General features: G+C 52.3%; 2 protein-coding genes across 2 annotated transcripts in view; both read left to right on the top strand.

Moving 5' to 3' along the window:
• LOC104287548 (rho-related GTP-binding protein RhoF-like) overlaps positions 1 to 1,217 on the top strand; it is a 7,765-nt gene extending 6,548 nt beyond the window's left edge. The window contains exon 7 of the mRNA XM_009886270.1: positions 1,058 to 1,217. Coding sequence (XP_009884572.1) covers positions 1,058 to 1,217 — 160 coding nt within the window. The remainder of the gene's footprint in view (positions 1 to 1,057) is intronic.
• Positions 1,218 to 21,752: 20,535 nt separating this feature from the next.
• Positions 21,753 to 23,402, top strand: part of KDM2A (lysine (K)-specific demethylase 2A) — a 28,817-nt gene continuing 27,167 nt past the window's right edge. Inside the window, exons 1-2 of the mRNA XM_009886269.1 lie at positions 21,753 to 21,882; positions 23,108 to 23,186. Of these exons, the coding sequence (XP_009884571.1) occupies positions 21,753 to 21,882; positions 23,108 to 23,186 (209 nt within the window). The remainder of the gene's footprint in view (positions 21,883 to 23,107; positions 23,187 to 23,402) is intronic.

The raw sequence follows: 23,402 nt of genomic DNA, 5'->3' as shown, positions 1-23,402 counted from the left end.
GGTGTTGGCGGAGCGGAGGGTTTGCCCCGGTGTTGCGAACGGGCTGGTTTGGTTGGTGTGTCGTATAGTCTGTCCGGGTGTTTATAAACAGAGTTTTAAGAAGTGTAGGGGAAAAGTGCCGAGGTTGGTTTAGGGGAGCTGGGAAGCCCCCGGAGCGATGCGGATGGGGGAGATGGTGGCGGGGCTTGAGACCGCTCTGCTGTCAAACCGTGCTCGGAGGGTCCGGGAACGAGCGGGATTGAAAGAAGTTCGCTCCCCGCTATGGCAGCGGTTCTGTAACGCTGCACGGGGTGGCAGATTCCTCCCCCCGAAGGTCTGGTATAGCCATAGTCATGGGGATTAAGAGCTGCGGTATACCGAGGCTTTGGTTTCATTCGGTTCCTTTAAGAGGGGGGAGGAAAAAAAAAAAAAAAGTTTAGGTGCCATCTGATGCCTTGGGAGGTTTTCCCGTGTTCTTGTGTGGTGTCACAAGGTGGCAGATTTTGAGATCTGAGCGTGTGGGTCTTCTCAAGCCAGGAGTTAGTCCCCTACCCGCAGCTGTGCTCAAGCGCTGCATGTAGGAGGGATACCATACGCCTTCCCCCTTCACGGGAGATGTTCTGTACCTGTGTAGCTTCTCCCGAGTGCTGCGGGGCAGGATATCCAGAGAATGGCAATCGTGTTGTTTGGAGGAGTTTGTTCTCTAAGGCGTAATCTTGTATTCTGGGGACACCGGGCTGCTCCCCGACCGCTGTTGAGCGTTTGACAGCAGCTTGCCTGCTTCCTATCCCAGTGTGGGCCAAAAGAGCTGACGCTTGTGCTGGTAGTAGTGCGGAGCGGCGGTCTCTTCCTGATCTGAGACCTGCAGCTCATGTTGTGTTACAGAACAGCTGGTAAAGTCATTTAGCCTAGGTCATGGCTAAAGTTAGAATAGGAGCCTTAAAAGTTGAGGTGGGCTCATCCACTGTGTTCACTTAGCCCAGCACAGGGGTATGGAATCGCCCTCAAAATGAGCAAAGAAATGAGGGGTGTAGACATCTCGTGTCTGTGTGCTCTGCTTCACTATTTCCCTCTGACTTCAAAGGAGGAAGAGGAGGAAGACAGCAGTCCTGGAGTGTCCTTCTCACTCTCTTCAGAAGAGTCGGAGATGGAGCCCGAGGAAGAAAGGATCCGTTACAGCCAAAGACTGGTCAGTACTGGCCCTAAACAACGAAATTCTGTTCTTGGTTCTGTTGTAACTGAAGAAGGAAAAGGCTTTTACTGTCAACAGGTTTAAACAACCCAAAAAAGCGTTGTGGTGGATCGCTGCAGCCTGTCCAGAGGTATTAGCTCAGCTGCTGGTGGTTTAGATGGCTTCGTGGGTCCTGTTTGTGTCGCAAAGTTTGCCCTAATGAAGGGCACTCCGCTACCGAACTCTGCAAGAGGGGAGGGTTGGGGTCCGGGTAAGATGCTTTGAGAAGCTGCTGGATAGAAATATGAAATGAGTGTTGGTTTAGTTTCTGGCACGGCAGGTTTTCTCCATGTGTTTGTAACAAGCAGAGAAGCTGAAATACTGTGTGTTACCATTATGTTGGCCTGGACTTGATTTGGGTGTGCTGCGAAATCTGAGAAAACCAGCTTCAGCTTCGAGCTCAGATTTACTTGTGCCTGTGCACATGTGTACGTGTCTTCCCCTGGTGTTTTCTTTCGGAGGGAGCTGTTCCAGAAGTCGGGTCCTAGTTAGGCCCTGTCAGGAGCTCTGGCGTGTCTGGTGTTTGCGCTGCTGTTCAGGGGAGCGCACAAAGCCGATGGTCTGAGTTGGGCCCTAACTGTGAACAGTTTGGGAGCATCTGCTCTGAGAGTCTGAGGTGATATTCCTGGACACCCTGGGGGCGAGGGAAGCTGCTGTGCCTCCTGCAGGTTGGTTTCACGTGGTTTTGAGGCAGTTGTAAACCCGCTGCGAAGGGCGAGTGTCTGCTCTGCGGTAGCTGAAGCTGTGATGGAATTCCTCTTTGAGTCACAGCAGTACATGTACCCTCACCTTCAAGGTGCTGTCTGTAGGGGTAAATCCTTATCCTTTAATACTCTGACATCATTTGGTGTGAGGCAGTGTGGTACTTGGCGTTAAGCTTCGCCCTCGAGGGCGAGCAGTTCTTGTTGCTCTTCTGTTGCTACCGGGTGCCTGGCCATGAAAGGGTGCTGGGGAGTTACAGCCAGCACGTGCCTTATAGGTGGCCTAGGGATGAAAATCCTCTAGTGAGGGTAGGAACGGTTATTCCAGCACTGGCTCCTGCGGAGAGGAGGATACTGCCTAGGCCATGGTTTGTCCAAACACCTGGGTTACTGAAGACGTGCTCCTTTTCTGGTGCTGCGTGGTGTCTATTGCATGTTTACTTTGTGCAGAGAGGGTTCTCGTACTAGATGATTTGGTGACAGACATCTAGGCTTTTATAGTCAGCCGCCTTAGCCCGCTTCGGGAACCTGAAGTGACTCTAATTTGAAATGGTTTTTAATCTTTTCTCTTTTCTGAGAGGGTGCTTACCAAAAAAAAAAAAAAAAATAACCCCCCAAACAAACTGTAATATATCCGTGGGCCCTTCGGGATGGCCTGTTTTTCCCAAGTGCTTTGGTGGATGCTTTAATGTGGCAATGATGCCAAAAGCAGCAGTCCCACCTCCTCCCTCGTCCTGACACACTTGTTCCCACAACTGTGGGATGCAGCTCGAGGTGCTGGTTTGACTGGGGAGTGACCACTGCTGTAGCCAGCAGTCAGGGTGGCAGGATAGCTTCTCTTGGAGGCGATGCCGGCTTCAAATTTTGCTTAAACTACGATCTTAGCTGCACTTTGACCAGCTGAAGCAACCCAGTGTGGTTGGGCAAAGATGAGGCAGATGAAGGGGTCTAGCGGCCAGGAGCTTAGTGGTTTAAAAATGCTTATAATCTCATAAATAAAAATTGTCAGGGAGAGTTTCTGTCCTGGTGTAGTTGGCCTGCACTCCCGTGGAACGTGCTAAGCTGGATAAATGGCTGCACGCTGATGAGCTACATGCTTAAGGGGCTTGGGAAGGCACATGGGCAGCAAGCAGAGGATGAGGCTCACCTGGCCTTCTGTGGCCTCACGCGCGTGTTGTCCCTGCTGGCCTGCAGCCGAGAGGAGGAGGCATCACCCCTGTGTGGTAGGTGAGGCTTAGTTCATGCCTCCTGCTTCGCTTTTACCTGGGAACTTCCAGCTTGGTATGCTCTTTTGCTGCATCAGTGAAGCTCCCTTGTTGAAGGACCTTCAAAAGATGTATTTATTTTTTTATTTCCAAAATGCATGCTTTGAACTGTTCTCTTAGCTGGTGTTTCTGGCCCTTGCGGAGCAAGGTATCATGGGTGAATTATCCGAGAAGACAAAAGTGCTGAATATTACTTATTTGAATATCCTACTCCTACGTATGCCTTGGTCTTGGAGTTGGTTTTAATATGCCTACATTAAAAGTTCTAGGCGGGGAAACAGGTAGTTGGTAGTACGGTATCTTTCTGCTGCTGTAAGCCGTGTTTCTTGTTTGTGACTGGGGATCAATGCGGGTGTGACAGCAAAAGAACAACTATATTTTAAAAATATAAGATCCAAGTGTGACAGTAGTCCTACCAGCCAAACAACCTTGACCAGAATAGTTTATAGTGGTGAAGGAGCTGAATTAATTGCATGGGCAAGCACAGTTTGATGATACCAGTGGCCTGGGATGGCAAGAGAAGCTTGCAATCTGGTGTGCCGGGGTAATTACACCAACTGCACCTTTCGGTGTGTCAACCTGGCCTTAAAACCGGACTGGCTTCCCTCAGGATGTAGAGGAAGTCGTGAGTGTTTTGTGTTATTTTCATTTAGCAAGCAACACTGTTACCTTCCTCTGGTTCAACAAAAATCTGATCTATCTATGCTTTCTGAATGGATTTCTCGGTATTGGTGAAAGATCCAGGTGTTGCGGAGAAACTCGCCTCCACTTTGGATGTAGTCACGCTCCCACAAAAATTCCCTGCCGGTTCGCGCATCCCTGCGTAGTATAACGACACAGATTAGGTGGGTCGCGCTGCTCTAACTGTGCTTGCTTCTTAGTTGGGGCTCTACATCCACAACTCCCAAGATTATGAAGGCCTGGGTGAGTTGGTCTGGATGCAGGGGTGTCGTTGGGAGGATGCCTTGCATCCGGCTGAAACAATTAGGCTGTGGAAGAAGCTGTGTCGTGGCGAGCTCTGGGAGGCTGACACAGGTAGAGGAAGGCAGCCTGCGGACGGCACTACATGAGCGGCAAGAGTGTGAGCGACGGCGGGTTAAGGGATATCCACGTTCCTCACCCAGAGGTTCAACTGGGCCTCCCCGCACCGTGAGTAGCGAAGGACGGGACTGGTCAGGCACCGCCGAGTAGTTTTCTACTAAGCCTGTGTAAATGTTTGCGCTCCTCAGCTCTGTAAGGAGGCAATACTTCGGGGACTGGTTTGAGGTGCTGGCTTTATAAGCTGTAGATGCATGTTTTGCAGGCCCTTAATCGAGGAGCTGAAATGCTCTATTGTGTCCTGCGGCCTGAGTGACAATCCAGCCCTGGCACTAACAATGTGATGGTCCCTCTCTGAGACTTGGAAGTCTTCCGCTGACTGTCGCTGGGTGGTCGCACCCAGCCCGTGTCACACCAAGCTGTTCAGCTCCCTGCGAGGAGGCCAAGGGCACGCTGGCACCTGGAGCTGGAGCCTGGACTTCTTAAAGGCAGGAGCGGCGACATGAGCAGCTCTGGCTATGGACTAACAGCTCTGGAGGAAAAGAAGTTGAGTCGGTCTGGTGGTGCGATGCCCAGATACTCTGCCGGGTTGAGGCTGTCTAGCAGTTTCCTCGCAGAGTACCTAGTCCGCCTTGCGCCGCTTCAGTGCTCACCAGGATCTCCACGAGATGATGTGAGAGTCCGAGGAGAAACTGTCGCATGTTTGTAACTTAATTTTTTGGTGAGGTTAGATCTGTGTTGGGTCATCGGCTGGGAAGGAGTCTCCTGGTGGTGCTCGGAAGCTGTTCAGCCAATTGGCCAGTAGATCTCTGGAAACCGCTGTCAGAGGAGCTGTTTGACCCAACGCTTTTCTAAAGATGTGCTTGGCGTGCTCGAGACGAGATGTGCCCGCCTCGCTGTCGCAGCGTTGAGTGCGTGCGTGGTGCTCCGCTGAGGAAGGATTTCTCTCACTCTGGTGGGAAGTAATTTACTCTCTTGCTGCACACAAAGCTGCTATACCTGTCCAGATCTGTGGGAACGTGTGGAGCTGCCGAAGGGTTCCTCAGCGGGACACAGGGCTGGTGCCTGCCTGTCCTTCTGCCGGGGAGTCACTGAGCATTCCTGGGTGCTGGAAGTGTGGGGAAATCTCGCCTTCTGTCTGCTCCAGGGCTAATTCTGCCAGGCCTTTGCTGTGAACTAAGACCAGCAAGACTCCGTGAAAGACGAGTTGGGATGAGCACATCCCTGAAGTGGTGCCGTACGCTTTCGGTGACAACAATCCGGGTGAGGAGCGAAGGGCAGCAGCGGTGGAGCACTTCAGAATAGCTCGGAGGGAGCATAGCGGGAGGGTGATGAGAAATGAGAAATCCTGCCTGTTGTGGTCTCTCTGCTGCTGTCAAGTCAGCAGTCTGTATCTCAGGGTGTGGTTCCGAGTTAGGATTGCCGGTGTGGCAGAGCTGGTTTAGGAGGTTCTCTCCCTCCCTCTGTTAGCGCCTCAGGAGCTGATGCCCCTGAGCTGAATGCTGCTTCAGGGGATGGTGGATCATTCCCATGGTGAAAGTTGGCAGGGGGGGAGCATCTAATCCGAATCGTTGTCCATGCTGGGCTAGCGAGCTATAGCTGCCCCACCAGCAAACCTGACGGGACTGGAGAGGTGGCAGCTGGAAATGGGGAGGCAGGGTGGGGTAAGAACCTCTTAAACTGGCTCTGCTGCTGGAGAGAGCCTGCGGTGGAGCTGCACCCTTCCTCGGGGCAGTGGGCGCTCACTGGGGCTCGGGCAGAGCTCCTGCTGGAGGTTTTGCGGTGCCTGGGCCCTGAGTGACCATCCCTGGCTGGGTGCAGTGGCACCCTTGTTTTGTTTGTTGGAGGTTTGTTGTGATACCCATGAAGGGGAACAGGCCTGTGGAGGAGGAGACCCACCCACTGATGAGTGCTATGGGTGCTCGAGCATGTGGAAGGTGAGGGGGGAGCTGGAGTGTGAAATGCCATCTCTCCCATCGCTTGGGGCAGTCCTTGTCCTGCCTTAGCACTGCCCTGCCCTGCCTTCTGGTCAGATCCTTACCTGAAATTTGAGAGGAGGCTTCTGCCTGCCCTTACCAGCCAAAAGCGGAGGCCTTTCCTGTAAACAGCAGTTAGCAAACTTGTCTTTACATGTTGGTGTCCACACTATCCCCTGGGCGAGAGTTTGCGTGAGCCGTACAGTATGTGGAGTCATCAGCTGAGGGATGAAGCTTGGGGAGCGTGGAGGAAAGGGTTTCTCTCGCAGCCGTGTGTACCGTGATACGGAGCGGCACCAGCACGCTCAGGCGTGCGCTGGCCGTGCCTGAGGGATGGCAAGGCTGGCTCTGAGAGGTGCCCAGCGTCACGGCGGCTCCAATCTTGTGACTTCCATGTTGTTCGTATCAGTGGTACCAAACCCTTTCTGCAGGGTGAGGTGATGTCAAATGCTGGACCGCAACCCGCTGGCCAGGAAGGTCCACGCACGTTGATGTTCACGTGACGCTTGTGACAAAGTTCCAGCCTTTATCCTCACTCTACCGAGGGGATAAATGGCCTCAAAGCTGAGAGAGGGAGGTCAGCAGGGAGCAGGCTGTGGGCTGGCAGGACTGCTTGTGTCTGGTAAGATAGTGAAGAGGAGGATGCAGCTACTTGTCCTCTCTCTGTTGGTCAAGTGGCTGCCCTTGCTCTATCTTGAATGGCTCACCCTATCCCAACAGTGGGATGCAACCAGTAATACCTTTCCATCAGGTTCCGCCTGACTTCTTGTTTGTGTTCCTCATGATGCAGCTCACTACCGGGTAATGATCCCTTGCGGTTGCTGGTATTTGTCATCCTCAGATCTTGATGTGCTTGACAGAGGCCAGTTCTGCTGGGTACTGGCTTTTCCAGGACTGGTCCCATTGACCCGCGACTCGTACGTGTGTGCTGGGCCGAGTCTCCCAGTGTAGTTCCCGTAGTACTAAAGTGTGGGATGAGCCGCATGCACTGGGGTGAGAATCTGGGTGGTTGTACGTCATCCCCCAATTTGAAATTTGGCGCTGGCGATCCCCTTTACCTTGTCAAGCGACGTTCCCTCCTGTTTGTCTGTGTGCCCTGTGTGAGACCCTGCCTGCCCAAATGTCACTGGTCTGCTGGTCACACCTCAATTTCCTAGTCCAGACAGGACCTGTGCAAGTAGGGTAATTAATCTCTCTCACATGCCTCCGCCTCAAACTGAAGACACTACAAATGAGTCATTCCAAATGACCCAGGTGTAATAATTGAGCTCTAAATAATTTAGGGACTGTTCAGATTTGATCTGGGCAGCTCTTAGGTGAAAGCTAGCAGCAACTGAAGGCTGTCCTGGGAAAGCTTTAGAAACCCCTGTGAGCATTTGGATCCCGAGAGATGCCAAGAGTGTGCTGGTCCCTGGGAGAACGTGTCCCTGAAACCGACTGGATGATGTTCTGTGTCAGCAGAGAGGGACACGGGAGGTTAATATCTCTGCTGGTTTCTTACTGTCCCAAGCCTGGCTGTGCCTTGAGCGTGTCCTGGAAGCCGCAGTGCTGGCTCAGCAAGCAGCCAGACAGTGCAGGAGCGCCTGAAGTTACTTGTGAGTTACCAAACGGTATTTGTAAGTTGCGTTTATGTCTCCCGTTAATAAGCAGGAGTAGGTTTTCACAGGGTTATCCCAGCCGGAGGTGATGCTAAAAAGTTAAGAGAGCGGTCCCCGTGCCCCCAGTACTTTTTTTACTGTTGGCTAATTAGGTCGGGAGCCACCCAGACAGCGGTCTGCAGGTCACTGGTTGGGTTTTGGGGAGAAATGGCACATGTGGTGGTATGCTCAGAAGGTGGAGAAACAAGGTGGTGCACTAACACTGTCCTCTGAAAATGTATGAGGGGAAAACAAATACTTGTCTTCAGGCTGAGATGTCTGGTGCTGATGACGGAGGAGTGTTGCTGATTCCAGAGGAAGAAACGATGGGTGAGCTCTGAGCAGGTAGCCTGAGCTCTGGAAAGCTTGATTTGCTGCCGGAGCTAACTTATTAATTCACAGGCTTTGCTACACCATGCCTGACCTGCTTTCATTTGGGTTGGAGAGGTTAAAGAGAAGTGGAAGAGGGAGAAGGTGAGGAGGAACGTGGCGTACCACACCGAATCGCTGCGTGTGGTCGTGCGGCTGTGGCAGTGGACAGTGCATCCGCAGCACGACCCTGTGGCAGGAACTGGCTCGGGGCACGTACCTGAGTGCCCGGAGAACAGGAGATGTCATAGGTGAGCAGATCTGCCTCACTGGATGTCTTGCCCGTTCTCGGCCCTGGTGGAGAGGGAGATGAGAGCAAAGAAGGATCTCGCTTGGTCGCCTTGGGCGAAAGAGCCAAGTGGAAGAGCAAACCCCGCGGTAGGATGGCAGGGCCTGTAATTAGATATCAAACATACTAAGCTGTCAAAAGCACCGGGAGGCAAGAAGGGTGGGGAGCACGTATCTCAGAACTGGAAGGGTTGTCTCCAGTCGGCTTAGGGAACCTGCGATCTCGGTTAAGTTTGATGTTCTTGGAGTGGGGGTCAGACAGAACAAACCTGTGTGGAGCCCTCCCACTGGGAGGGAGCAGGGGGCAGTCGATAGGCATATGCCTCTGGAAAATGTGGTGCGACCGTTTCAGCTGAAGCTAAGAAGCTATGTGCGACCGCACTTGTACAAATGCATCGTCAAAAAAGCCTGTCAATAAAATCCAAAACCAGCTATCTTCCATCTTGGATGGTCTCCAGCTAGTTGAGCTGCAGACCGAACTGTACTGTACAAGTGCTTGTGCTGGTCCAGGTTCGATTCCTTTTCTGGAGGGCTTAGGGTAGGGTGTCCGCCTCTTGGGGGCTGTAGGGAGCTTTGGTGCTCTGCTTCCCTTTCCACAGTGGTCTGAACTCCCTGTGCTGCCCACCTTCAGGTACCCACAGATCTCCCTTGGCAAGGAGGCTAATGACTTCTGATTTTTTTGAGGGCCAAGGAGCAGTGAGAGTGTGTTCCTACTGCTCCCTCTCTAACTCACTACCTCTTGGGTCACATCAGTGCTGCCAAGTAGGAGCAAATGCTCTGCCACCTCTGTGTTGCATCTTGGGCAGTTAGGAAAGGCTCTGTGCCATGTGTCCCCCACTGAGCTAGAGGTAGCGTGCACGCTAACGGTTGGACCGCACTGGCTAATTTTCCACTTGTCCGTGCTCGTGTGATGGGGAAATCACAGGCTGCAGGATAACAAGAATGAGCATGAGATGCTGTAGGTCACTGATGCTGGAAGAGCTCTGCTCGTACAGCCTGGAGCTTAATCTGGAGAGACCAGAAGGGATCTGATGAACTCAAAGTTTTCTGTTTGCTCATCCTCCTTGTTTACCTCTTTTCCTGGCTCCTAAGAGCCAGCTGAGGAAGATTCGTAGCTGTCTGCAGGTGTTGCTTGCTGGCATTTGAGATGGTTCAGGTAAACCTGGTGATGAAGCGTAGCCTGTTGAATCCACGATGGGGTAGAGGAGGCAGATGCATTTGACAGGGTTTCTCTCTGTTCTGTGTGTCCGTGTTTGTGCATTTCTGTTGCTGTAGAAATAATACTGGCGGTAAACAGCGTGAGCTGCTGTCCAGGGACTGTGAATCCCTGTGGAAGTCCCAGGAACTTGAACCGGAGGAGGTTTGGGGCTGGGATCTGCCCGGGGCCGCAGGGTGGTAAGCAGAGATAGGTGGTTTATGCAGTAGTCTGATGGGGAGGTGCACTCTCTGTAGTGCTGCCACCCAGGTCGGGTGCTTGGAAAGGTGCAAATCTGGGTGGCATCCTTGCTGCTCGAAGAGCTGAGGTGTGGTTCGCAGCGCTGCGTGTGATGTGCTCCTGTGTGTGAGCGAGCTGGTGGGGGAGAGGACTGGCAATTCTTACCGCTGTCAACTAGAACGGGTCGTATTGATGGTGAGCTGGTGAGTAGAGTGGTAAACTTTCCTCCCTACAGTACATTGAACACTGGATGCTTTTTGTCTTTGCCTGGATCTCACATGCTTTAGCTATCACACTGTACACAACCAAGAGTTTTAATAAAGCTACTCCCCCACACCCTTTTATATTGAGGAAGAGGCTCCGGGGTGTGATCATCACCTGTGGTTTTTGTTAGCGCTGGTCCTCAGGGTTGGGAACTGACTGCAGAATCATTCTGTTGTGTCGTAGCCAGTTGTGACAGAGTTTGGGAGAAGAGGTAGCTTGATAAAAGGCACCGGGGGAAGGATCAGGATGTTGCTTGATAGAACTGTTATTTGGAGAAGCAGATCCCAACCAGTGAGGCACGTTCTCACTACAAGTGCAATATGCAGAGGGGATGGTCCTTTTTGCTGTTGCCTCTTACCTTGCCTAACTTTTCATGAGGCAGCGGTGAAAGTCAGAAGGGTAAGAGAGAAGAGAGGTGGTGCTGTGGAACTTGGACAGACAGCCAAGCGAATGCTGGAGGAACAATCAGGGAGCGTAAGAGCAGAAAAACCTGTATGAAAAAAATAAAAAGCCTGTCCTGTGCTGTGCAATCCAAGAATGCCCTGCTTCCCCCTTGCTCTCCCATGTAGAGCTCTCAGGAGCTGTAATCTTGTATACTGTAAGCAGTATCTCTAATTCGCTGTGCTTAAATATTTCCGGGTGTCGCTGAACTTCTGAGCCCTTTTGCCCCATTTGGAATACGGAAGGGGCAAGTACTGGGCTTCTTGTGGAGCAAAGGGAGAGAGAGTGCGTGCAGTGATGGTGTAACAGTGCAGAGTAAGGAGGAAATATCCTTCCTTGTAGATGGTTTCGCACACTGTCCGTGTTCATCCCAACGGCCCTGGATTGTTTTCCTTCTTCATAAGCGTCCTAGGCACCATGGTCTGCAATTCAGGCAGCCCGTTGCTGTTCTCTTTAAAGGACAGTGTCAGCTTAGCAGGATCTGCAGTACAAACCCCAAAGCTTCCCATACTTTTGCTATCTACTCCTGTGGTCCAGCCTTGTTCAGTTTGTGTGACGGGACAGAACTGGCAACAGGTTTCTGCAGAACTGGGTTGGGATGCTGGGAAGTTTGGAGGGTGAGCTCTTCCCCGCTGAAGAATCCGAGCTAATCCTCTGAATTCCCACTGTATTGTGGACGGAGAGGTGCTCTGCCTGTCCCAGCAAGGAGGGAAGTTGTGTGGAGCTGACCTGCTAATGCTACATCAGCTGCACCTCTGTCCCCAAATGCCGGTGGCTCCTTCTGTCCCTTGTGCCGGGCCTGATGGTCTGTGTGGGCTCAGCAGCCTGGAGGTAAACATTCCACCCTTTCCCGAGTGGGGAAAATGAATTAAGTGCGTGTAATTTTCAAGCCTGTTTTTTCGGAGAAATTTGGCCTACTTTGTTCCATTTTGGGGATGCTCTGTTGCCTCCCTGTACAAAGCAGAAGGAGCAGCAGAGCTGGTAATGCTCATCTACCTGCGTGCATAGGACCTGTGCTTGAGACTCCCTGGCAGGGAAAGGGCTCTCTACACAGCAGGTTGTTGTTGGTTTTTTTTTCTTAGATTTCTTCTGCTTTGGAAGGGATGAGGTTAAAGGGGTTTGCTCAGTCTACTTGAGAAACAATAAGGCTGAACGTCAAAGAGTGGCTTTTAACACAATTGGTGTGGCTCGAGAGGATCGGTGTTCGGTCCTGAAAGGTGGCATGGTGGAAGGTTTGATGGTCCTTCATGAGCTTCTTCAAGCTCTCATAGAATCCAGGCAGCGTTTGTCCAGGCACCGGGGCACTATGGCTGGTGGTAGGTATGGACAGTTGGAGGGTTAGTAGTGCCATAAAAAGCTAGTTGGGATAGTGGCTGCATGTGAAATACGCTGCATGTGACTGGAGTGAGAAGCCGTATCCTTTCCTAGGAGCAGAGTTTCCTTCTTGGGACCGTTGCCAGACTTGCCCATCTGTGATCTGATCTAGCACGTTCTTCTGTCTCGTGGTTTTGCTGCTGTGGCTGGTCAGCGTGTGGTTTAGTGGCAGCTGCCGGAGTTCTTGGCCCGTTGGTGCCGTCTCCCCACCTGCCTCTTTCAGCCTTGCTCCAATTCCCCAATTACTCTTTGTGTACATCCAATTTCGTAACCCAAAAGTGCAAACCAAAGCGTTCTCCCTGCTCATTCTGAAACGCTGCCAGCCCTGCTCGTGATAGGAATCCCTCCTGGAGCTGTGAAGCCTGGAAGGGCTCCAGTTCCGCGTAGATTCCTGTTCACTCCTCAGCCTGGTGCTTTGAGTCTGTCTTTGTCCAGAAATGTTCAATCTGGGATAGACCAGTTCTGCTCTCCAGGTCTTGAGAGAGACAGGAGATGATATGGGGCATTTAACCTGGGTTAAGCCTGCTGGGTTAGTTCTTGGGTTCCTCTTGTGAAACCAACCAGCAAAAGGGTTAGTTTGGGATGGCCATCTTGTCCACATCGTCGTCGTTAGTGAACAGGGCATGCAGAGCTGCTAAAATTAGCCACGTCCTAGCTTGTCCTCGCGTTGGGCTGGCTTCCAGGCTTGCCCTGAGACAGCTACGGCCACCGACAGGTTGTCCTGGATCTCCTACTTGGGGAATTACGGCCTTCTCTTCAGGTCCTGCTGCGGGATGTCCTTCTAACTGGGGGAGTGGGGAGCCCAGGACGACTTTATCGATCGTCTCTGGGGCACTGCCAGTTGTTTGGCAAAGCAAATGGCTCTGCAGAGCCAAAATATTAACAGGATGATACGAGCCCATCTCTGTAGGACCCTGTGTACCCCGAGGGTCACCGGAGGTGTTGCGGTTTGGTTATTACTTCCCACGTTTGGGAGGAAGAGGAGCCGAGGAGAAACTGAAGTGGTTGAAGGTGGGGAGGCACGGAGGACGGAGCCTGCTGCCTCTCTGCTGGCGGAGAGAAACACGATTAACGTACTTGTGCGGACCGGAGCTTGGAGCCTAGACCAGGAGCTGAAGTGGGAGGTGCAGGCTTGGAGGAGAGGAATATAGAAAGGAAAAGCTCTTCTGCTCGAGGTAAGCAGTAACCTGGCAGACTGCTGATGGGATGTCATAATCTTTGTGCCTTGCTTCTTCACGCTGTATCTGAAAATACTTGCAAGGGAGTGTCTTCCCTGCATAGTCAGTTCTGGTATTGGCACCTGCTCTGCCTCGCTGTTTCCAGGCATGTCCGCCCTTCTGCCACGGGTCGCCTTTGCCTTGTGATTTCCTGGAGAAACGGGACCCTTTCCCACTGATACAATGGATCTCGCGTGACCTTTTGGGGGTTGGCTGTTCATTGCCAGCAGATCTCAGTACGGTGTCTTGGAGACTGAATTCTGGACGCTACTGTTTGCCACAGGTACTTGCTCAAGATTAAAACGCCCACCGACAGGTCTAGATGTTGAAGGCCTGAACTTACCTAGACAAAAGGCATAGTTGTTTCATGTAAAAATGTGTGAGAATTTAAATTCGTAAACCAAGGAGAGTTGAGCTTGTTGGTTTATTACCAATTTGGATGTGTTTCAGGGAAGTAAACCTAGAAAGGGATGGGTGGCTGGGAGGCAGCCGGTGAGGAACCTCAGTGGTGAACGAGAGAGATCCACTGGTACGTCACACTGCTCTGTACGTATGCTGGGAGCCAGGTAGATGTTATAATACCTGCGGCGAGGGGAGTTTGGAGGGAGGGAGTTAGGAAACAGGAGTGAATTTCTGCATTCTTCATGTCACCATCTTTCATCTAGAGGAATAAGGGAGGGTTGTGGGAGGCTCCAAACCAGCCAAGCTGCTCTGGAAACACAGCAGACAAAAGGGGAGGAAGCCCAGGGAGAGGAAAATTGAGGGGTGCTCTGGTCTCCTGAAGTGGAAGTAGCTGTGGCGTAGCGGGAGGAGGCTTCCCGGGGACTGGGAGATGGAGATGGTGGGACACCAGGGAGGGAATGGCAGCAGACAGGACAGGAAGTGACTAAAATACCGTGGTGTTTGTCGGTTTCGCTGTGTAAATATGTGAGGCTCTTTCAGCGAAAGGACGGCTTGTTCTTTTTTCAAATGTGACCTTGTACTCATTCTTCTCTCAAAAAAAAAAAAAAAAAAAATAAAAACCAACCCCACAGGAGAGTAGTCTTCTGGTTCTCTTCAGCTGACTGTCAGTTCCTGTGCTGTTAGAGGTAGCTGTGCCCCATCGAGGCATCGCTTGCTGATGGAGAGAGGTGTCCAAGGAAGGGGTTTTGAAGAATATCACCGTGGAGCTGCATGAGGCGCTTTCCCTGGGAGAAGGAGACTGCAGGTGAAAGGATCAGAGTAGAAGGGATAGCACTGGAGCTGTCTGCAGGATTAATATTCATGCTTCCTATTTCCTACATTAAGTGAATGGTACCCAAGAGGGCCAGAAAGAAATAGTGAAGGACAGCTATCTTAGATGAGAATTGCTGGCTGTCTGGTGTTGGAGGATGAATAAACTGCCTTTATCTTGACTCTGCCTGACACAGAGCAAGGCTTTGGACTGTTCGTCTGTTCTTCCTTAGTAAAACTCTCATCAGGGTGAAAAATGCCCGAATCCGAACATAGATCACAAAGCTGGAAAAAAAAGAAGCCATATTTAAATGGCATTGCTTAATGCTGAATGCCGAGGTTGTCCAACAGAGATATATATGTAATGTGCCTGACTCTTATCCCTTGTTTTGCTGGGGCTGAGCTTCGTCTGGGACATTCTCAGGGATGGCAGTTTGGGGGGCATCTGCTGGTCTCCTTTTTGGAAGTCGTGCGTTCCTGGTTGAACCGACAGTTGACACTGGAAAAACTCCTGGTAGTGGAGCCGCCCCGGGGAAGAAGCGGTCTTAGTCGAAGATCCGAGGGCTTTGACTTGCTGGTGTGCTCTGGTGAGGCCCGCCTGGATGAGATTGCATCAAGAAGCAGAAAGAAGAGTTGGGAGGGCTGTAACAATCTGCTGGGAAGGGGTACTCAGCCAGGATCCAGCCCTGGTGTGGGCTGGGAGACAAAGGTAGCCCGCTCCTCCTGAAGAGATCAAACTTTGTGCTGTAGGAAGGACTTGCGCAGCTCGTGCAAAGTGTGTGCTAGTGGAAAGGTGAGATTGGCATTAGCGTGTGTCATGGCTTCGCGTGTCTCTTGCCCTTTGCAGGTATCGCCTGCAGGCAGTTATTTAACCAGGCAGCAGTTCCCTGTGTGGCAGAGAAGAAGGGGGTCTTGGAGTGTCCCTACACAAGCCCTAGGCTCGTACACTGACCGCGTCTATTCTAGTATGGAGACCCAATTTTGAGAGCTAGGGGACCGCGGTTTGTATAACTGGCCTGAGGAAGCTGCAGACTCCAGGAGGGGATAACTCTGCTGCAGAGATTTGCCCCAAGTCCCAGCAGATGCTGCCTCTCCCAAAACGCACGCTTGGAAGCGCAGAAGCCTTTCCTCCCTCCTGTCTGCTCTGCGCGCACTGAAATGTTGGGTTTTCCCCACCCTCCCAAGACAACAATGACATGAAAGCGCTGTGGCCCTGGCCGAGTACGCGAGAGGCGTTGTATAACTGATGGGAGCTATTTGTATTGTGGCAGCGCTTTTGGGTCCTCAGCCGTGACTGGGATCCTATTCTCCTACATACTGTGCGAATTAGGAGGCCAGACTCTTCCCTGCCCACAGGAACACGCGAAGCTGATCTGGCTGGGAGTGTGGAACGGGTTTTGTAGATGATGCTGAGCTGATGACAAGAGCGTTAGACTTTGGAATTTGCTTGGCTGGAGTAGACGACCCTTTCCTTCCGCATTCGGCATCCCTGTTTCCCCACTGTAAAGGGATTAGAGTTGAAGGTCCTTCTGCGTATTTCCTCGTCTTTGCACCTTTGCGGTGTGGCCGCCTTCCATTTGCCTCAGAGGCTGTGCTGTGAACGAGATCAGGGAAAAGAGTCGGAACAGTTCCCTGACCCCACAGTGCAGATCCATGGGTGGATCTAGCTGGAGTAAAGTGAAGTTTGTTATCGCTTCCGTTTTGCGTAACGCGAGTCCATGGCAGGTTGGGCTGGTGGAGTGGCATCCTCTGAAACGTGCTGCGTTTCTTTGGTCATTCATAAAGCCTCCGACTTTGTTACTGAGCGACCAGGTCGTTTGTTGCACGTTCACGTGGGGTGGGAGTGGGATCTGTCCTCAACGCTGTAATTTGTGCTCAGGATTAACCAACACAAAGCGGTCTTGTGGTCCAAATGCCAAACTGGAGTGACCGAGCGCTGGAGCTAGCGCCGCACGGGCAGCAGCAGTGACAGGGTACAGGGAGGGAGCGGTGGATAGGGAAGGGAGCTCCTCTGCATGGCATCTCTGGCAGTTTATCCCTAGCTCAGCCTGCGTCATTTTGGTCCTGGTGGGACTGCACCCCCAGCACAAATGCAGTGCCTACCTATAGCACCACGGGATCTGGATCAGGCCCGGCCATGTGGTTGCAATTCTGTTAAATTAGCTGGCCTACACAATCCAGAGCCCGTGCTGGCTTGGTGCCACTTCCAGAAGGACAGACAATGCCTGATGTGGCCTGCAGTCTAGCGAGGCGGTAACTCTGTCCACTCCAGAAGGAGATCTTAAAGGGAGCTGTCAGACTCAGCTTGCGCTGGGTGAGCCCTCAGTTGGGTGGCTGCAGCCATCGTGGTCTCAGGAAGGCTCCCAGGGATGCTTTTTCAGCTGTGCTGTAGTTATACTTCAACCATGTCAAACTTCTGCGTGTCGCCCTGTCTCTCCCGTCCCGGCAGTAGCTGTAGAAGACTGCCTAGGAGCAAGCCAGCTGATGCCATCTGACATTCCACCGGGATAAAGGAAATCTGAGCACATCAGCCAGACACCAGCATCTCCGCGAGGTGGTGGCAGAGGAGGGTTTTTCCCAGTACGTCAGTTATCTACCGGCACGCTGCGTTCATGCTGTACCTTGCTGCTACCTGGTTTTTCAGGCTGCTGGTGTCCTTGAGCAAGTGCTGTCAGCTGGCTTGTGCTGCTCTTCAATGTGAGAGATGTCTGCTTGAAACGGGGCTGCAGCCGCTCGTCGCGCCTGTGGCTGGACCTGTGTTCCAGCCTGGGTCTCCCGAGGTGAGAGGTTCACGGTCAAATGGGACACTCCTGAGTTTCAGCCCAATGCAGTAACCCCTGTTGTTTACCTTAACTAGGAGCCCTGAAATATCATTTATACTTCTAGCCTGGGAGCCAGATGTAAAGTTAAGAGACTAGTTTGAGTGTAGCCACCTCTTGCCAGCTTTTAGCGTGCCAAACCTTTTTCATCTCGTGAGGTTTTGTACCCAGCGAAGGCAAAAACTGCTTTTCCCCAAACCTGCCAACTCCAAGTGAGCGTCTGGAGTTAAGGGAGCAGGTCAAAAAGCAGACCACGGCCTGGTCCTGCGGTGTGCTGCCGCCTACCTAATTCCAAAGCGGGTGAAACCTGCAGACTACAGGGCCCAGCATCCTCTGCTTCGTTATGCACATCCTCTAATCAACTTAACGACCAAGATCTGCCTGCTGGGGCCGGTAGTCCTGGGCCTTGTTTCCTAGGCTTACCTGGGAGCGGTGTTAAGTAAAAAGCTAGTCATGCTGGAAGGTTATTAGTGTGCTTACCTCAACTAGGTGTGTCTTGAACTTCCCTGGTGTGATTTAGTAAGGAATAAGATACCTGCAAAATAATCTTAAAGTCTCCTGGAGCTGCTGTCCTTATAACAGAGCCGTCAAAGGTGTCCCAGCAGGAACCACAACCGGCGGCTGATGTCTGAGCGCATCACGGGGCAGGATTTGAGACGTGTTTCAGCTGGCCAGGGCCTGCACGCCTAAGGGTCCGAACAAGCCCAGGGAAGCACCGTGACGCTCCGCTTCGTTCTCTGAAAGCACAGAACCATCAAGGGCAAGCTAGAGGTCGGGTTTCCTTGGCCTGTTTGCCCGTAGGACCTAAGCCTTCTGCACTCTTCAGGGCAGACGTGATTTGAAATGGTTCTGGGGTGGGAATTGCGGTTGTCCAGCAAATGGGGCTGTTTGGGCTCCAGAGGAGGTGAGGAAGGGTCTGTGGGTGTGTGTGGAGCTGGGATCAGGCGGGCCACTTTTTTTTTTTTTTCCTCCCCCCCCCCGTTGGGTTTTGGCACCGGCCTTTTTTTGGGGGTGTGTGTGGAGCTGGGATCAGGGGGGCCCTTTTTTTTTTTTTTTTCTTCCCCCCCCCCCGTTGGATTTGTGCACCGGCCAACCAGGAAAGCCCCGTCTTTGCGTGCTGCCTGGCAAACCTCTGAGTGTGTTTTGTCAGGGCTCTCCCTCCCCAGCTGGGACAAACGCAGCAGCGAGCGGCGCTTTCTGAAGCGGGTACTGAACTGGGCCGATTGGTGATGGGGAGAAGAGCTCTCGGTGCTCTGACACCCAGAGATGAACACCTCCCCGCTGTCTGTGCGTGCCGTGCTGCCCCTGGGAGCGCAGCAAGGTCTCCCGTGGGTTAACAGGAGCTGAGACCTATGGGAGCTGGTTGTGCCCCAAAGGTGGGGCCAGCAGGGCTCCGCCTGCCCATGCGGAGAGCCCAAAACACCCAGATAAGGTCTTCAGCTAACAGCAAACGGACCTGCTCCATTCTTTCTCTCCATGGGCATCTTGCGGTGTGGCCATGCCAGGGCCAGTCGGCTCCATCCTTCCCAGGCAGCTCTTTTGGACTGTTTCAGACCGCCAGCACGGAGGTGAGACGCGTGGGGAGAGGGTTGTGGATGGAGGGAGAGACTTCATTCCTCCCAGGAGCTGAAAGCATGGCCGGGCCCCGGTTAGCTTTTGGCTTTCAGCAGAAGTGCAGGGTGCTGGGGTGATGCTCCCAGAAGCCTGGGATGTGTTCCTGCCTGGGGAAGTTGTGTTTGAAATGGGCCTTTCCTGAAACGCTCGGGCTTTTCAGCAAAAGCCGAGCATGAGGATGTCTCTCGTGTGTGTCCCTAAATCCCGTACAGGGCAGGTCCCCTCTCCCCTGCACTGTGCCCTCATTTTAAAACTGAGAGCACCACGCGGCGTTAAGTGATTTAGTGATTTTTAAGGGAAAGCACTTTATAAGGTGTGCCTACCCTCCGAGATAACGCAGCCAGGTACTTTTCTCCCAGTAATACCTCCACATCTCTAACTTCAAGCTCTGGTGCGTCTCGAAAGAGCCGGTCTCGGTTTAGAGGCAGAGTGACGGAGGGTTTGGGAGTTTGAGCCCCTGGATTTGCGCTGGGAGCAGTAGGACACGTGGCCCCACAGCTCTTCCCAGCTGGTGCGTTGTACCAGTCCGGCCCTGGCAGTGGGAAATTCAGAGTCTCCCGGGAAATATGCTGTTTGGTTTCTGCGGGTGGCACCTCTTTTTGTCTTTTTTTTTTTTCTTTTTCCTTTTTTAAAAAGCATCCTTACGCGTTTATGCAAGTGTGTCCGTAACAACCTGTAAGTAAAATTAGTTTTATCTTTGTATTGTTAAAAACAGTGAAAGAAAGTACTCCCGTTTGCTTATCCCCGTGTCCGTGGGTGGCTTAAGACAAAGGACTGCAAACACACAGCCCTTTTCCAGAGCGATTAATCGTCGGGGCCTTTGGAGAATGTTGGTTTCGGGGCTCTTTCTGAGATGCCCCGTTCAGGAGCAGCCTGTTATTCCTGCCTTGCAGATGAGGAGTTTGTGCCCCTATTGTGTTCAAGTTTTTTTTTTTGGGGGTGGGGGCGGATTTGGAAAGCTAAGCAGAGTTAATGAGGTGTTAACAGCGGGGAGAGGTAAGCTTCTCTGCCTGCTTGGGAATGGATCAACCTTCTTGAAAGTGTGAGGCTAAACTTACAGGGAGTGGGGGGAAAAAAATGTCCCTTTTCAAAAAGAGTGTCCCCACGTGCTCTTGTACTCGTTGAACTAATTAGTTTAAAAAGTCTCTTTAAAGCAGTGCCTCTGTATGAGGGAGTCCTTTCTCTTTCACAGGCGCTGTTTAAATAGATAAGGCCAAAAAGAAGAGAGGGACCAGCCCAGCAATGTAGTGATCAGACTGATGGATGGCTAATACCGGGCTGTAACTCGCTGGAAAATATCCCGGGTGTGTTTTAATTCAGCTTTGTAGCGTGCGATGGGCTGGGGGAGCAGGCAGGCCGGGGGCTAAGGGGAAGGTGAGCGAGGGCAGACAGGGCTGGGGTAAAAGAAACCCTCGCCCGCGCAAGGGCTTTCACCGTCAGGGCTCAGTGGGTTTGTATCTCCTGGCTCCGGGGATTTCGTGTGGTCAGAGCAAGCCCTGCCTTCCCCCTGGCTGGTTGGGGGAGGAAGACAGAAGGGAGTGGAGAGTGGCTTTGGGTGAAGTCCGAATCGATGCTGAACGCCGGGGAGGAGATCTGCAGCTCGCTGGGAGCACAGGGAGGGGAATCCGAGACGTTTGCCATCGCTTGGGAAAGGGCACTCTCGCCTTTTCCAGGAGACCCTAAAAGAAGGAAGAAATGAGCTATCGAACTCGCGGGAGGTCATGCAGGGACTGCGATGCGCAGACGTGTGTGCCGGTCACCTCACCGGCAATGGTGTATTTCGGCATCACAGTCCGTGGCTGGGGACCGGCGGTGTTTTTGGGGATGTGATCCTTCTACCAGCGCTGCGACGCCGCTGTGCCTCCCCGCTGCAGGCAGGTGCCAGCTTTCAGGCCCAGATGTGACCAGTAGCTGCCCCGTCCTGTCCCTGGCTGATTGTTGGCACAACAATTGGTGTGACTGCTTTATGATGGGAGCATCCCTAATTGGGGGAAGTCAGCTTGGCTAATTCAGACCAGGTTGACTTTTATCTGAGGGGATTTAGGGAGTGTTCCCACGAATGGCTCTGCCAGAGCACAGTCGGTCTCTGGAGGGCTGGTTAACAGCTGGGGACAGTAATTTCTTCCAGATCCAGCGATGCTAGAAGAGGATGTCTGTCAGGAATCCCAGTACAGATGTACTTATGAGACCCTCTAAGAAAAGGGTTACTTCCCCCCTGCTGCTCTCCCACACACAAACAAGGGAATAAATCAACTTTTGTGTACAAGCATAGCCAAAGATGAAAACTTGAGAACTGTCTTGAGAAAAAAAAAAAAAAACACCAACCCTTCTTATATCACTTGGTGTTCTGGCAGGGACTTAAATTCACAAGTGCCTTTACCTCCAGCGCAATGAAATACTGATGCACCTGTAAAAATGGGAAACTGATTCTTTTTCCTTTGCCCCAGTTATACTGAACTATCTCCCCTCCTCCCATGTTTCTGCGTTAGCACTCATTAGGGGTGAATTATCTGTCTCCCGTACAGTGTAACTTGCACAAATCTGTTGGTTGTAGGAGGAGCAAATCTGATGTTTCGGTGGTGTTTTTTGGATCCAGGACAGACATTGCCTAAATAGTTCTTTTCTGGCACGTCTATCTTGACAGTTGATACCAACGGTGCTTTTTTGAGCCAGAGACCTGGTGGATAATATAATCAGTAATACAGGGTCTCTTCTCTCTGGGAGCAGAAGTGTGTAGGCTTCCCAGGGAGCGCCCGCTGCAGGGCAAGCGCTCCCCCGGAGGCCCTGGCTGAGCTGTGCTAGGTTGAGATGAGATTCTGGGAAGCGAGCTGGTTGTTCCTCCTGGGCCATAACTCTTACTTTCCTGGTCTGTTCTCTCCTCAGCGTGGCACGATGAGGCGGCGTTACGAGGACGATGGCATCTCCGATGATGAAATTGAAGGGAAGAGGACGTTTGACCTTGAGGAAAAGCTGTCCACCAACAAGTTTAACTCCACCTTCGTGGTCTTCATGGAAGGCAAAGGTTTGTGTTGGGACTGCTGTGCTGCAGTGTGTGCTACTGCTGTCACTAACTACGCAGCTGCTGTGGCTGGCCGCTTCTCCAGTGAGGCCTGGTGTGCGAGATGACCTTTCCCCAAGCCTTTCGTAGAAAGCGAACAGCGATCACAGTTGGATGTGCTCTTGTGCATCTGACTACACCCAAAGCCTCCCCGACTGCCAACTTGAAGGGCGGTTACAAGGCAATTGAAATGAAATTCAAGGATTAATAAAATCCTTTCCCACTGTCCTGCATTTTGCTGCCTTTTACTTTCCATCCTTCTGTAAAGTTGGGAAAACTCTGCCGTTCGCACCAGTTCCATGCTTTCCTCTGCTGTAAACCAGTTTACTCGCATAACCCAAGCGGTGCAGAGCAGGCAGGGGATGTTTCTGCCTGTTGCCTGGCAAAGTCCTGCGGCAGTCCCCAAGCTGTTTGAAGGTAACGTGAGGCATATTGCTGGAGGATTGGCTCAAGCCTGCTAAGCCCTTGGGCCAGGGGAGCTGGTAAGAGGGGAACATGTGTGGGAAATGGCCTGGAAGCCGCTTGATCTGGAGAGCGACGAGCCGGTCTGCAGCACTGCAGGCTTGCTGGGACACGTGGCAGCCAGGAACGAGAGGGTTCGCCTGGGTCAGCACCTGTAATTGCAGCCACATGTCTACTAGATACTTAATTCAAAGACTATGTGGGATCTCTCCCCTTTCTTTCACCACGCATACGGCTCAGTGGGATGTCTTTTCATCGCACAGCCAGTGCAAGCCTCATGAGGATTTACCGGGAGGGAGGAGCATTTCTTCAAGGCATCTCTTGCTTGGCTGCGAGTTTCTTAGGGAAGTGAGGACCGAAAACCGTGCTGTTCCCCTGTCTGGTGCAGCCAACTCCCCCCTCCCTGGGGGGCCTGTCTGAGGCTTGTCAGCATCACTCACCATGCTGCTCGCAGAACTGCCGTAAAGGAGTTCCAGGATCTCCGAAGGGGTGTGGAAACAGCGAGGAACGGGGCTTTCTTTTGCTGGTTAGCCTTGCCGCAGAGATACGAGGAGGTTCTCGGTTCTCAATTGCACAGGGCCCTGGACAATCCGATCTGAGTCTGAAGTCAGTTTGCTGGGAACAGGGTTGGACTAGAGATCTCCAGAGATCCTTTCTAACCTCGGTTTGTCTATAGCCCTCTGAAGGAGTCTCCCCTAACACCTTCCTCCTTGTCTCCCCACACCAGACTTCACAGTTGAATACATCCAGCGGGGCGGCCTGAGAGACCCTCTCATCTTCAGGAGCTCTGACGGCTTGGGGATAAAGTAAGTGTTAGGGGCACGGAGTGGTGGATGACTCTGGCCCGATTTTTTGCCTCTCTCCACATTGTGCGGGATCTGATCCCGGTAGCTGGATCTGCGCTCTGCCAAGGTGGTATGACTGTGTCCTGTCCACGCTGTTCTTTATGTGCGTTGAGCAGAGAGAAGCGGCTTCCACCTCAGTTATCCTGTTCTTAGTAGTCTGTTTGAACGTAAAATGAG

This window comes from Charadrius vociferus, unplaced genomic scaffold (genome assembly GCF_000708025.1).
Source record: "Charadrius vociferus isolate BGI_N301 unplaced genomic scaffold, ASM70802v2 scaffold115, whole genome shotgun sequence".
Taxonomy (NCBI): Eukaryota; Metazoa; Chordata; class Aves; order Charadriiformes; family Charadriidae; genus Charadrius; species Charadrius vociferus.
The sequence above is the reverse complement of the archived record's forward strand: the minus strand, read 5'-3'. Positions and strand labels throughout refer to the sequence as shown.